General features: G+C 43.3%; 1 protein-coding gene across 6 annotated transcripts in view; it reads left to right on the forward strand.

Moving 5' to 3' along the window:
* Positions 1-14,999, forward strand: part of LOC139410542 (electrogenic sodium bicarbonate cotransporter 1-like) — a 362,813-nt gene that overhangs the window by 86,698 nt on the left and 261,116 nt on the right. For 5 of the 6 annotated variants that reach the window (XM_071155809.1, XM_071155807.1, XM_071155806.1 and 2 more), the window contains one exon: positions 13,007-13,180. In XM_071155809.1, coding sequence (XP_071011910.1) covers positions 13,007-13,180 — 174 coding nt within the window. Of the gene's footprint in view, positions 1-13,006; positions 13,181-14,999 lie in introns of those variants that run through there. The other variant, XM_071155812.1, reaches the window with a different exon arrangement.

Here is a 14,999-nt window from a genome sequence, read left to right on the forward strand (position 1 = left end):
TTTTTTATTTTTTTTATTTCACCTGGTAGGCTTGTTGAGAACAAGTTCTAATTTACAACTGCGACCTGGCCAAGATAAAGCAAAGCAGTGCGACACAAACAACAACACAGAGTTACACATAGATTAAACAAACACACAGTCAATAATACAATAGAGAAAGTCTATATACAGTATGTGCAAATGAGGTAGGATAAGGGGGGTGTGGCAATAAACTGGCCATAGTGGCGAAATATTACAGTATGGCAAATTAAATACTGGGGTGATAGATGTGCAGAAGATGAGTGTGCAAATAGCAATACTGGGGTGCAAAGGAGCAAAATAAATTAAATAAATAACAATATGGTGATGAGGTAGTTGGGTGGGCTATTTACAGATTGTCCATGTACAGGTGCAGTGATCTGTAAGCTGCTCTGTCAGCTGGTGCTTAAAGCTAGTGAGGGAGAAATGAGTCTCCAGCTTCAGTGATGTTTGCAGTTCGTTCCAGCCATTGGCAGCCGATAACTGGAAGGAAAGGTGGCCGAAGGAGGAATTGGCTTTGGGGGTGACCAGTGAAATATACCTGCTGGAGCTACGGGTGGGTGCTGCAATGGTGACCAGTGAGCAGGGATTTACCTAGCAACGACTTATAAATGACCAGGATCCAGCAATGGATGTAAAACGAGGTCCAGCCAACGTGACCATACAGGTCGCAGTGATGGGTAGTATATGGGGCTTTAGTGACAAAACAGATGGCAGGGTCCTTAGCTTATTGATGATCTTTGAGGGCACTATGGTGTTGAATGCTGAGCTGTAGTCAATGAATAGCATTCTCACATAGGTGTTATTTTTGTCCAGGTGTGAAAGGGCAGTGTGGAGTGCAATAGAGACTGCATCATCTGTGGATCTGTTGGGGAGGTATGCTAATTGGAGTGGGTCTAGGGCTTCTGGGATTATGGTCTTGATGTGAGCCATAGCCAGCCTTTCAAAGTGCTTCATGGCTACAGATGCTATGGGTCGGTAGTAATTTAGGCTGGTTACCTTAGTGTTCTTGGGCACAGGCACTATGGTGGTCTGCTTGAAACATGTAGGTATTACAGACTCGGACAGGGAGATGTTGAAAATGTCAGTGAAGACACTTGCTAGTTGGTCCGCGCATGCTCGCAGTACACGTCCTCATAATCCGTCTGGTCCTGCAGCCTTGTGAATGTTGACCTGTCTAAAGGTCTTACTCACATCGGCTGCAGAGAGCGTGATCACACAGTCTTCCTTTACAGCTGGTGCTCTCATGCATGTTTCAGTGTTATTTGCCTCGAAGCGAGCATAAAAGTAGTTTAGCTCCATGTTGGTTCAACATAATTTTGTTGACATGATGTGGAAACAACATTGATTCAACCAGTGTGTGCCGAGTGGGTTATTTGTAAACAATGTCATTGTAAATAAACCCTGTATAGCCTCATAACATGATTAAAACTATCATTTTGATCTCATGGATGGTAAGTCCTTGCATCCATAGCTCTGTCTATGAATTTGAGAATGGGTACCTTTCTCAATCCCTCAGCTGTTTACCAAAACAGTGACTTTGTTATTGTTTGAACGCCAGATTGCCTTTTTTAATTATTTAGTTGAAAAATGAAAAATGACACACCTTTTGATCTGAACTAGTCTATTGATCTGAACTAGTCTATTGATCTGAACTAGTCTATTGATCTGAACTAGTCTATTGATCTGAACTAGTCTATTGATCTGAACTAGTCTATTGATCTGAACTTGCCTATTGATCTGAACTAGTCTATTGATCTGAACTTGCCTATTGATCTGAACTAGTCTATTGATCTGAACTAGTCTATTGATCTGAACTAGTCTATTGATCTGAACTAGTCTATTGATCTGAACTAGTCTATTGATCTGAACTAGTCTATTGATCTGAACTTGCCTATTGATCTGAACTAGTCTATTGATCTGAACTAGTCTATTGATCTGAACTAGTCTATTGATCTGAACTAGTCTATTGATCTGAACTTGCCTATTGATCTGAACTAGTCTATTGATCTGAACTAGTCTATTGATCTGAACTAGTCTATTGATCTGAACTTGCCTATTGATCTGAACTAGTCTATTGATCTGAACTTGCCTATTGATCTGAACTAGTCTATTGATCTGAACTAGTCTATTGATCTGAACTAGTCTATTGATCTGAACTAGTATATTGATCTGAACTTGCCTATTGATCTGAACTAGTCTATTGATCTGAACTTGTCTATTGATCTGAACTAGTCTATTGATCTGAACTTGCCTATTGATCTGAACTTGCCTATTGATCAAAAACTTTGTTCTTATTGTAACTATTGGTACGAACATTTCGCTCATTTTGTACATAATGTTGCTGCTACCATCTCTTATGACTGAAAAGTGCTTCTGGAAATCAGAACAGCGATTACTCACCTCGAACTGAAGGAAGAATTTCTCTTTAATAAGTCGGATGAGAGGGATTTACTACACCCGAACACACCCTTATCCCCGTCATTCGCAGGAGAAAGAGATGGAAAAGATATCGTGGAAAGAGATCATGGTGCCTTGTGAGGATCCGCCGATGAGTGGCTAATCTGCCCTTGCCATCCGTACTACTGGCCAACGCACAATCACTGGAAAATAAATTGGACGAGCTAAATGCACATATATCCTACCTACGGGACATTAAAAACTGTAATATCTTAGTTTCATGGTAAGATAAGGGGTGGCGGTCTATGTATATTTTAAACAACAGCTGATGCACGATATATAAGGAAGTCTCGAGGTTTTGCTCGCCTGAGGTAGAGTATCTCGTGATAAACTGTAGACCACACTATCTACCTAGAGAGTTTTCATCTGATTTTTCGTATCTGTCTACATATCACTCACAGACCAATGCTGGCACTAAGACATCACTCAATGAGCTGTATACCGCCATAACAGATGCGGTACTCCTAGTGGCCGGGGACTTTAATGCAGGGAAACTTAAATCTGTTTTACCTCATTTCTGTCAGCATGTTAAATGTTCAACCAGAGGTAAAAAAAATACTCTAGACCACCTTTACTCCACGCACAGAGTACAAGCAAAAATTCAAGCAGGAAGCAACAGTGACTCAGTCAATTAAAAAAGTGGGCAGATGAAGCAGATGCTAAGCTACAGGACTGTTTTGCTAGCACAGACTGGAATATGTTCTGCGATTCTTCAGATGGCTTTGAGGAGTACACCACATCAGTCACTGGCTGCATAAATAAGTGCTTTGATGACGTCGTCCCCACAGTGACTGTACGTCCATACCCCAACCAGAAGCCATGGATTACAGGCAACATCCATACTGAGCTAAAGGGTAGAGCTACCGCTTTCAAGGAGCTGGACTCCAACCCCAAACCCGCGTATAAGAAATCCTGCTATGCCCTCCGACGAACCATCAAACAGGCAAAGCATCAATACAGGACAAAGATGGAATCATGCTACACCGGCTCCGACATCCATCGGATGTGGCAGGGCTTGCAAACTGTTACTGACTACAAAGGGAAGCACAGCCGAGAACTGCCCAGTGACACGAGCCTAACAGATGAGCTAAATTACTTGTATGCTCGCTTCGAGGCAAGTAACACTGAAACATGCATGAGAGCACCTGCTGTTCCGGACAACTGTGTGATCATGCTCTCCACAGAAAATGTGAGTAAGACTTTTAAACAGGTCAATATTCACAAGGCTGCAGGGCCAGATGGATTACCAGGATGTGTACTGCGAGCATGCGCTGACCAACTGGAAAGTGTCTATGTTGACATTTTCAACCTCCCCCTCCTGAGTTGGTAATACCAACATGTTTTAAGCACGTCTGTAGCCATGAAGTGCTTTGAAAGGTTGGTCATAGCTCACATCAACACCATTATCCAGAAACCCTAGACCCACTCCAATTTGCATACCGCCCCAATAGATCCACAGATGATGCACTCTCTACTTTACCCCACACAGCCGTTTCACACCTGGACAAAAGAACACCTATGTGAGAATGCTATTCATTGACTACAGCTCAGCGTTCAACACCATAGTGCCCTCAATGTTCATCACTAAGCTAAGGACCCTGGGACTAAACACCTCCCTCTGCAAATGGATCCTGGACTTCCTGACGGGCCGCACCCAGGTGGTGAGGGTAGGCAACAACAAATCAGCCAAGCTGATCCTCAACACAGGGGCCGCTCAGGGGTACGTGCTCAGCCCCCTCCTGTACTCCCTTTTCACTGATGACTGCACGGCCAGGCATGACTCCAACACCATCATTCAGTTTGCCGATGACACAGCAGTGGTAGGCCTGATCACCAACAACAACGATGAGACGGAATATAGGGAGGAGGTCAGAGACCTGGCCATGTGGTGCCAGGTCAACAACCTCTCCCTCAACGTGATCAAGACAAAGGAGATGAATATGGACTACACGAAAAGGAGGACCAAGCACACCCCCATTCTCATCGACGGGGCTGTGGTGGAGCAGGTTGAGAGCTTCAAGTTCCATGGTGTCCACATCACCAACAAACTAACATGGTCCAAGCACACCAAGACAGTCGTGAAGATGGCATGACAAAACCTTTTCCCCCTCAGGAGACTGAAAAGATTTGGCATGGGTCCTCAGATCCTCAAAAGGTTCTACAGCGGCACCATCGAGAGCATCCTGACGGGTTTGCCACACTGCCTGCTATGGCAAATTCTCGGCCTCCAACCTCAAGACACTACAGAGGGTAATGCGTACGGCCCAGTATATCACTGGGATCAAGCTTCCTGATCCCAGTGATAGCTTCCTGCCATTCAGGACCTTTATACCAGGCGGTGTCAGAGGAAGGCCCTAAAAGACTCCAGCCACCCTAGTCATAGACTGTTCTCTCTGCTATCGCACGGCAAGCGGTACCGGAGCAACAAGTCTAGGTCCAAGAGGCTTTTAAACAGCTTCTACCCCCAAACCATAAGACTACTGAACATCTAATCAAATGGTGACTTAGACTACTTGCATCCCCCCCCCCCCCCCACACACACTTTGACACTGCTGCTACTCACTGTTATTATCTTTGCATAAGTCTCTTTATTAACTCTACCCACATGTATATATTACCTCAATTACCTCGACTAACCGGTGCCCCCGCACATTGACTCTGTACTGGTACCCCTGTATATAGCCTCGCTATTGTTATTTTACTGCTGCTCTTTAATCATTTGTTACTTTGTTTTTTCATTTCACTGTAAGGTTTACACCTGTTGTATTCGGCACATGTGACAAATACAGTTTGATTTGATTTGATTTGGTGAACAGCGGTATTATCATGATGTTACTATTAGCATGCTGTTGCCATTCGCATGCTGTTGCTATTAGCATGCTGTCGCTATTGGCATGCTAGTGGTATTCACATTCAGTTGCTATTAGAATGCTGTTGCTATTAAAATGCTGTTTCTATTGGCGTTCTAGTGGTATTAGCATGCTGTTGCTATTAGTATGCTAGTGGTATTAGCATGCTGTTGCTATTAGCATGTTGATGGTATCAGCTGTTGGTATTATCATGATGTTGCTTGTTATTAGCATGCTGCTGGTATTAGCATGCTGTTGGTATTAGCATACTGTTGGTATTAATATGCTGGTGGTGAGTTCCCAGCCCTCCACATTGGCCCCTGTTGTCCCGAGCAGCTCTCTTACTGGTGTAAGTGTTGATGTGTTACTGGGGTAACTGGTGATGTGCCTCCATGGTTATTTAGTGAGTAAAACACAGGGAGCTCACTTCATTTAGGGCCTGGTGGGGAAAACCCAAAAGAAACTAAAGGAAAACCCAAAAGAACAGGAAATACACAACAAAGCTACTCTGGCAGTGTGCAAATCTCCCTTTCCAGTTCCCCCGCTCTCCTTATTTCTTTCAATCCTCATCTCTCTCTCTCTTTCTTATTCGATTTTTAGAGACCCCCTCCTTCATTTTTTGCTCTCCCTATATATCACTCTCATTCTCTCTTTCTAGCTCTTTCTTTGCTCTCTTTTCTCTCTTCAATCCCTTTCTCTCTTCTCTCCCTCTTTCTCTTTCTATTCCGCTTGGCCTCTTCTCTTGCTCTCTCCTTTCCTCTCTTCTTTTCTCCTCTCCTCACTTCTCCTCACCTCACCTCCCCCTGAAGTTGCTACATGTTGTTGTCTGGATCAGACTGGTCTTGGTTGTGGTCCATGTCAACAGTTCATTGCAGATGTGCATGCTTTTATTTATCCCAAAGTCTACAGGACAGTGGCTTGATACATTCTGCAGTGTGGGACAGTGTCTTGATGCAGTCTGTAGTGTGGGTGTTATTCTGTCAGGTGTTATTTGGGTCATTGTTGGTGGTGTAGAATGAGTATTTATTTAACCCTTATTTAACCAGGAAGGGCTCATTGCGATTTAAAATATATTTTTCAAAAGCATCCTGGCCAAGATAGGCAGCACCAAGTCATTACAAAAATTACAGACAAACAACATGAAAAACTACAAGTAATCTAGTAAAAACCATAGAATTCACAAGAGCATAACAAAAACAGCAATTTAAAAACATTGACAGTTCAGGGAACCAGTCTCAAGTTAATTCATCAGTGATTTAAAAATACCAATCGGGACAAAATTATTTTGGAAGGCATTCCAAGACGATGGCGCAGAGTACATAAAAGCCCTTTTACCAAATTCAGTTGGGACATTTGGAACAGCAGGATAAAGTCCAGTGAACGAAGAGAGTACCCACCACATTTCTGAGCAATTTAAAATGCACAAATAAAAAGGTAGTAAACCCAAAATGGCTTTGTAAATAAAAGTATACCAGTGACTGAGCCTACGAGTGACTAGAGAAGGCCAGCCAACCCTGGTATACCAAGTGCAATGGTGCATAAGGGCTTTGCAGTTTAAAATAAATCTCAAAGTGCCATGGTAAAGGGTGTCAATTCATCTCAAACACTGAGCGGAAACATTCATATATAAAATATACCCATAGTCTAGTAAAGGCATAAATGTAGTTGATACTAGCCTCCTTCTGCTTTCAAATGAAAAACAGGTCTCATTCCTAAAATAAAATCCCAATTTCAGCTTCAATTTTTTGGTAAGTTGTTGAATATGCAATTTAAAAGATAGGCCGTCATAAATAAACATTCCAAGATATTTATATGAGGTTATAACCTCAATCTCCTTGCCCTGTCAGGTAGTAATAGGTGAAAGGTTCAGAGGTCTATTTCTTGCTTTAGAAAACACCATTAGTTTAGTTTTGTCAGTATTGTGGATAAGCTTAATTTGACACAAGGTATGTTGAACAGTATAAAAAGCAGTTTGCAAGTTCTGGAAAGCTTTTGTAAGAGATAAGGCACAACAGTAAATAACAGTATCATCAGCATAAAAATGAAGTTGCGCATTTTGGACATTTTTGTCTAAATCATTTATATAAATAAGAGAGGACCAAGTACAGCGCCTTGGCGCACACCATTAAAGACAGACAATTTAACAGACATAAGCCCATCAAATTGAGTGCACTGAGTTCTATCAGACAGATAGTTAGCAAACCATGCTCTGAAAGACCTACACTCGACAATCTCTGCCTTGGTATAGCATGATCAACTGTATCAAAAGCCTTTGAGAGGTCAATAAACAGGGAGACACAGTGCTGTTTTTTGTCAAGGGCTTCAGTGATATCATTTAAAACCTTCATGGCTGCTGTAATTGTGCTATGCTTCTTCCGAAAGCCCGATTGGTACATTGTTAATATAGAGTTAGTAAATAAAAACTATTTTAGCTGTTCACTTACGAGGGTTTCAAGTATTTTCACCAGGGTGACAGCTCTGAGATTGACCTATAATTATTTAAAAGAGTTGGATCTCCCCATTTTAAAATCAAATCAAATCAAATCAAATTTATTTATATAGCCCTTCGTACATCAGCTGATATCTCAAAGTGCTGTACAGAAACCCAGCCTAAAACCCCAAACAGCAAGCAATGCAGGTGTAGAAGCACGGTGGCTAGGAAAAACTCCCTAGAAAGGCCAAACCCTAGGAAGAAACCTAGAGAGGAACCAGGCTATGTGGGGTGGCCAGTCCTCTTCTGGCTGTGCCGGGTGGAGATTATAACAGAACATGGCCAAGATGTTCAAATGTTCATAAATGACCAGCATGGTCGAATAATAATAAGGCAGAACAGTTGAAACTGGAGCAGCAGCACGGTCAGGTGGACTGGGGACAGCAAGGAGTCATCATGTCAGGTAGTCCTGGGGCATGGTCCTAGGGCTCAGGTCCTCCGAGAGAGAGAAAGAAAGAGAGAAGGATAGAATTAGAGAACGCACACTTAGATTCACACAGGACACCAAATAGGACAGGAGAAGTACTCCAGATATAACAAACTGACCCTAGCCCCCCGACACATAAACTACTGCAGCATAAATACTGGAGGCTGAGACAGGAGGTGTTAGGAAGTGATAGGACAAATGCTGATTTCCAGATCTTTGGAATTTCATTACATTCCAGGGTTAGATTGAACAGATATGTAAGTGGTTCAGCAATGAAATCAGCTGCCAGATTTAAAAAGCAGGGATCCAAAAGATTAGGACCTGCAGGCTTTCTCTGATCTAAGGAGTGCAGGGCTTTATGTACCACCTGCACTGAGAATGGCAAAAAGCTAAAAGTTTGACCAGCTCTCACTGGTTCATCCACACAGGGTTGTACAGAGACAGAGGAACAGCCTACCAGATGATACAACGTGCTCATTGAAACAATTCAGCATTTCAGAGAGCACTTTGTATCTTGGTCCTCTCTTATACTGTATCTGTAGGTGCTATAGCTCAGGAGTAATCCAACTTGAATAAAAAAGACCAACAAAGAAATGAATCAGGTCTCTATCCACACTCGAGGGTTGTCAGCGAGTGAATTTGAATAAAACACAAGGCATTGTGATTGATCTGGAGAATGCGTGCTATTGTGTTGTGTGGTGGGGTAGTGATGTGGTGTGGAGGGGTGTTGAGGTGGATAATATGTGCTATTGTGTTCTGTGGCTGTCGGGTATTGCCTTTTGTTTTCTAATAGCACTGAATATGTCTCTAGGACGAGGTCTAACAGTACTGAATATGTCTCATGGATGAGGTCTAACAGTACTGAATATGTCTCTAGGACGAGGTCTAACAGTACTGAATACGTCTCTAGGACGAGGTCTAACAGTACTGAATATGTCTCTGGGACGAGGTCTAACAGTACTGAATATGTCTCATGGATGAGGTCTAACAGTACTGAATATGTCTCTAGGACGAGGTCTAACAGTACTGAATATGTCTCTAGGACGAGGTCTAACAGTACTGAATATGTCTCATGGATGAGGTCTAACAGTACGGAATATGTCTCTAGGACGAGGTCTAACAGTACTGAATATGTCTCTAGGACGAGGTCTAACAGTAATGAATATGTCTCATGGATGAGGTCTAACAGTACGGAATATGTCTCTAGGACGAGGTCTAACAGTACTGAATATGTCTCTAGGATGAGGTCTAACAGTACTGAATATGTCTCTAGGACGAGGTCTAACAGTACTGAATATGTCTCATGGATGCTTGTGCTTCTAGCTCCGACAGTACAGTAATATCTTACAAGTAATCTGACAATTCCCCAACAACTACCTTATACACACAAGTGTATAGTAATGAATAAGTATATTTACATATAAATATATGGTAGAGCTATGGACTAACGGCATAGACAAGATGCACTAGATGGTATAGAGAACAGTATATACATATGAGAAGAGTAATGTAGGGCATGTAAACATTATATAAGTGGCATTGTTTAAAGTGACTAGTGATACATTTATTACAGCTTTTGTATTATTAAAGTGGCTGGAGATTCGAGTCAGTATTTTGGCAGCAGCCACTCAATGTTAGTGATGGCTGTTTAACAGTCTGGTGGCCTTGAGATGAAAGCTGTTTTTCAGTCTCTTTGTCCCACCTTTGATGCACCTGTACTGACCTCGCCTTCTGGATGATAGCTGGGTGAACAGGCAGTGGCTCGGGTGGTTGTTGTCCTTGATGATCTTTTTGTTCTTCCTGTAACATCGGGTGGTGTAGGTGTCCTGGAGGGCAGGTAGTTTGCCTCCAGTGATGCATTGTGGAGACTAGAGGTCGACCGATTAATCGGAATTTGCCAATTAATTAGGGCCGATTTCAAGTTTTCATAACAATTGGAAATCGGTATTTTAGGTCCACGATCATCTCCTTTGTTTTGTTGACGTAGAGTGTGAGGTTATTTTCCTGACACCACACTCCGAGGGCCCTCACCTCCTCCCTGTAGGTCGTCTCGTCGTTGTTGGTAATCAAGCCTAACACTATAGTGTCGTCTGCAAACTTGATGATTGAGTTGGTGGTGTGTATGGCCACGCAGTAATGGGTGAACAGGGCGTACAGGAGAGGGCTGAGAACGCTCCCTTGTGGGGCTCCAGTGTTGAGGATGAGTGGGGTGGAGATGTTGTTTCCTACCCTCACCACCTGGGGGTGTCCCGTCAGAAAGTCCAGGACCCGCTTTGTCTTGTCTGTACGTGTGTATGTTCAAAACTTAATAAACAGAGTTAAAAAAAAAAAAAGAAAGTCCAGGACCCAGTTACACAGGGCGGGGTTAAGACCCAGGGTCTCGAACTTAATGACGAGTTTGGAGGGTACTAGGGTGTTAAATGCTGAGCTATGGTCGATGAACAGCATTCTTCTTGTCCAGAAGGGTTAGGGCAGTGTTCAGCGTGATTGCGATTGTGTCGTCTGTGGACCTATTGGGGCGGTAAGCAAATTGTAGTGCGTCTAGGGTGTCAGGTAGGGTGGAGGTGATATAGTGTCTCAAACCACTCCATGATGATGGAAGTGAGTGCTACGGGGTGATAGTCATTTAGCTTAGTTACCTTAGCTTTCTTGGGAACAGGATCAATGGTTGCCCTCTTGAAGCATGTGGGAACAGCAGACTGGGATAAGGATTGATTGAATATGTCCGTAAAAACATCAGCCAGCTGGTCTGCGCATGCTCTGAGGATGCGGCTGGGGATGCCGTCTGGGCCTACAGCCTTGCGAGGGTTAACACGTTTAAATGTTTTACTCATGTCGGCTGCAGTGAAGGAGAGTCCACAGGTTTTGGTAGCGGGCCATGTCAGTGGCACTGTATTGTCCTCAAAGTGTGCAAAGAAGTTGTTTAGTTTGTCTGGGAGCAAGACATCGGTGTCCGGTATGGGACTGGTTTTCTTTTTGTTGTCCGTGACTGACTGTAGACCCTGCCACATACCTCTCGTGTCTGAGCCGTTGAATTGCGACTCTACTTTGTCTCTATACTGACGCTTAGCTTGTTTGATTGCCTTGCGGAAGGAATAGCTACACTGTTTGTATTCAGTCATGTTTCCGGTCTCCTTGCCCTGATTAAAAGCAGTGGTTCGCGCTTTCAGTTTTCCGTGAATGCTGCCATCAATCCACGGTTTCTGGTTGGGGAAGGTTTTAATGGTCGACGTGGGTACAACATCATCGATGCACTTGCTAATAAACTGGCTCACCGAATCAGCTTATACATCAATGTTGTTGTTCAACGCTATCCAGAACATATCCCAGTCTTCGTGATCGAAGCAATCTTGAAGCGTGGAATCAGATTGGTCGGACCAGCATTGAACAGACCTGACGGGCATTTCCCGTTTTAGTTTCTGTCTATAGTCTGGGAGCAACAAAATGGAGTCGTGGTCAGATTTGTCAAAAGGAGGGCGGGGGAGGGCTTTGTATGCATCGCGGAAGTTAGAGTAACAATGATCCAGAGTTTTACCAGCCCGGGTCGCGCATTCGATATGCTGATAAAATGTAGGGAGCCTTGTTTTCAGATTAGCCTTGTTAAAATCCCCAGCTACAATAAATGCAGCCTCGGGATATGTGGTTTCCAATTTACACTGAACATGTCTGACATGGAGCTCATTTAGAGGTTATGTTTACAGACACTAGTCTGGTTAAAATGGTTTCCCTTCACATAAGTAAAAGGACCAGTAACCAAATGGTTGCTGGTTCAAATCCCAGAGCTGACTAAATTGTGCCCTTGAGCAATGCACTTAACCCTATTTACACCTGTAAGTTGATCTGGTTAAGACCGTCTGCTAAATTACTAAAATGTAAAATGGATAGGTAGGGTTACAGTACAGCATAACCTTAAAGGGATAGTTTTGGATTTTGGCACTTGCAGTCAGACCTCCAGAGGTTGTTAACATGGTCAGACTGCTCACATTCCTTATAGAATAGTAATACTTCTCCAGAGTGAGATGAACTCGTGGATACCATATTTATGTCTCTGCATCCAGTATGAAGGAAGTTAGAGGTAGTTTCACGAGTCAACGCTAACTAGTCTACAGAAACATCCAGTCATTGCGCTAATGCTAGTTAGCATAGCAACTTCCTTCAAATGGCAAGCAGAGACATAAAAGGTATCCACAAGTTTGTCTGACTCTGGGGAAGTAGATATTACCAGAATCCAGAACTATGCCTTTAAGGAATGTGAGAAGCCTGACCGTGTTAATACCCTAACCTCTGGAGATCTGATTGCAAGTGGAGACCCTAACATTGAAATGTCACTGCTACCTGTTATTTCTTCACGGCCAAAATATTTGGTTTGACAGCTGGACGCCAACTTCTATGTCTGGCCTAGACAGCACCTTCTGAGCATGTACATCCTCCATTCCTGGATAAAGCCATTTCCTGGATAACCTGCATTTAGGAAGGGTTGGTATAAATTTACATGCTCCCTTGGTGGAAAGGTGACCAAATCTCCAACCTGGTAGAATGCAAGTTTGCCAATTCAAACACTGGAATTTCATGCCTGGTGTGCCAATGCAAATGCCCTTGTGTGCCAGCCTTGGTACCCCCCGTGCCCAACATTGCTGATGCCAGCCATAACCCACCATCTAACCCTAACCCATTGTTAATCCTAACCCATTGTTAACCCTAACCCATTGTTAATCCTAACCCATTGTTAACCCTAACCCATTGTCTTTCTCTTCCAACCAGGTCACCACACCGTCTACATCGGAGTGCAGATGCCCAAGAGCTACCGGCGTCGGAGACGTCAACGCCGGAGAGGAAGCCACAAGGACAGGAAGGATCATCTGACGGAGAACGCCTCTGACAGGTCCGACACAGAAAACAACGATGAGGTCAGCAACAGCATCCTCAAACCGCTCAGTAAGTGCTGCTAAAATACACGTCAGTACAGATTACCGGCTTCGGCCATCTCCCTGGCAGCAGAGATTACCGGCCGAAACGTCTCTCATGGCAGCAGAGCTGCTTTTCAGAACAACTAACACTCCCTGGCCCTAAAAAAGTCTTGAGGTGTCCCTGACCCCCAAATCTGCTGACAGCTAATCATTGCTGACCCCCAAATCTGCTGACCCTCAAATCCGATGTCAGCCAATCATTGCTCACTACACTGTCAGTCAATAACTGCTCACTCCACTCGGTCAGTCAATCACTGCTCACTCCACTCAGTCTGCCAATCACTGCTCACTTACCTCAATGAGAAGGATTGGCTGAGCCAATCTGTGAGATAGCCTGGTAGGGGGACGAATGTGTTTGGACAGTCTAGAGTGAGGGTTAGTGTTGGTCTATAGACTAGAGAGAGTAATGGTTAGTCTACAGACTAGAGAGGTTTAGGATTAGTCTACATATTAGAGAGGGTTGTGGAGAGATAGAGAGAGGGGGGAGAGATAAGGAGTGAAATTGACACAGGGCTTGGAGGACAGGGAAAGTGAATGTATATGTTAGACCTTTGCTATGTGTTGGTTAATGTGGGACCTTTGCTATGTGTTGGTTAATGTGGGACCTTTGCCATGTGTTGATTAATGTGGGACCTTTGCTATGTGTTGATTAATGTGGGACCTTTGCTATGTGTTGATTAATGTGGAGACCTTTGCTATGTGTTGATTAATGTGGGACCTTTGCTATGTGTTGATTAATGTGGAGACTTTTGCTATGTGTTGATTAATGTGGGACCTTTGCTATGTGTTGATTAATGTGGGACCTTTGCCATGTGTTGATTAATGTGGGACCTTTGCTATGTGTTGATTAATGTGGGACCTTTGCTATGTGTTGGTTAATTAACATGGGACCCTTTGCTATGTGTTGGTTAATGTGGAGACCTTTGATATGTGTTGGTTACTGTGGAGACCTTTGCCATGTGTTGGTTGCTGTTTTGCTCTGCGTGGAGTCTGGCCATCTGCAAATGGAAAAGGCTTTTACTCAGCTGTTTAGATATTCAAGAAAACACTGTTGCTGATAACAGCCAGGGTTGAGATCAACACTGTTACACTCAACACTGATGCACAAGGAATCTGATACGGCTGTAGAGTTTGATACAGCTGTCGAGTTTGATACAGCTGTAGAGTTTGATACAGCTGTAGAGTTTGATACAGCTGTAGAGGTTGATACAGGTGTAGAGTTTGATACAGGTGTAGAGTTTGATACAGGTGTAGAGTTTGATACAGGTGTAGAGTTTGATACAGGTGTAGAGTTTGATACAGTTGTAGAGTTTGATGCAGGTGTAGAGTCTAATACAGGTGTGGAGATTAATACAGGTGTGGAGTTTAAACAAGCTGTAGAGTTTAACACAGCTGTAGAGTTTGATACAGGTGTAGAGTTTAACACAGCTGTAGAGTTTGATACAGGTGTAGAGTTTGATACAGTTGTAGAGTTTGATACAGTTGTAGAGTTTGATACAGGTGTAGAGTTTGATACAGGTGTAGAGTTGCATACAGGTGTAGAGTTGCATACAGGTGTAGAGTTGCATACATGTGTAGAGTTACATACAGGTGTAGAGTTGCATACAGGTGTAGAGTTTAACACAGCTGTAGAGTTTGATACAGGTGGAGAGTTTGATACAGGTGTAGAGTTTTATACGGGTGTAGAGTTTAACACAGCTGTAGAGTTTGATACAGGTGGAGAGTTTGATACAGGTGTAGAGTTTTATACGGGTGTAGAGTTTAACACAGCTGTAGAGTTTGATACA

The sequence above is a fragment of the Oncorhynchus clarkii genome, chromosome 6 (genome assembly GCF_045791955.1).
Source record: "Oncorhynchus clarkii lewisi isolate Uvic-CL-2024 chromosome 6, UVic_Ocla_1.0, whole genome shotgun sequence".
NCBI classification, from domain to species: Eukaryota; Metazoa; Chordata; class Actinopteri; order Salmoniformes; family Salmonidae; genus Oncorhynchus; species Oncorhynchus clarkii.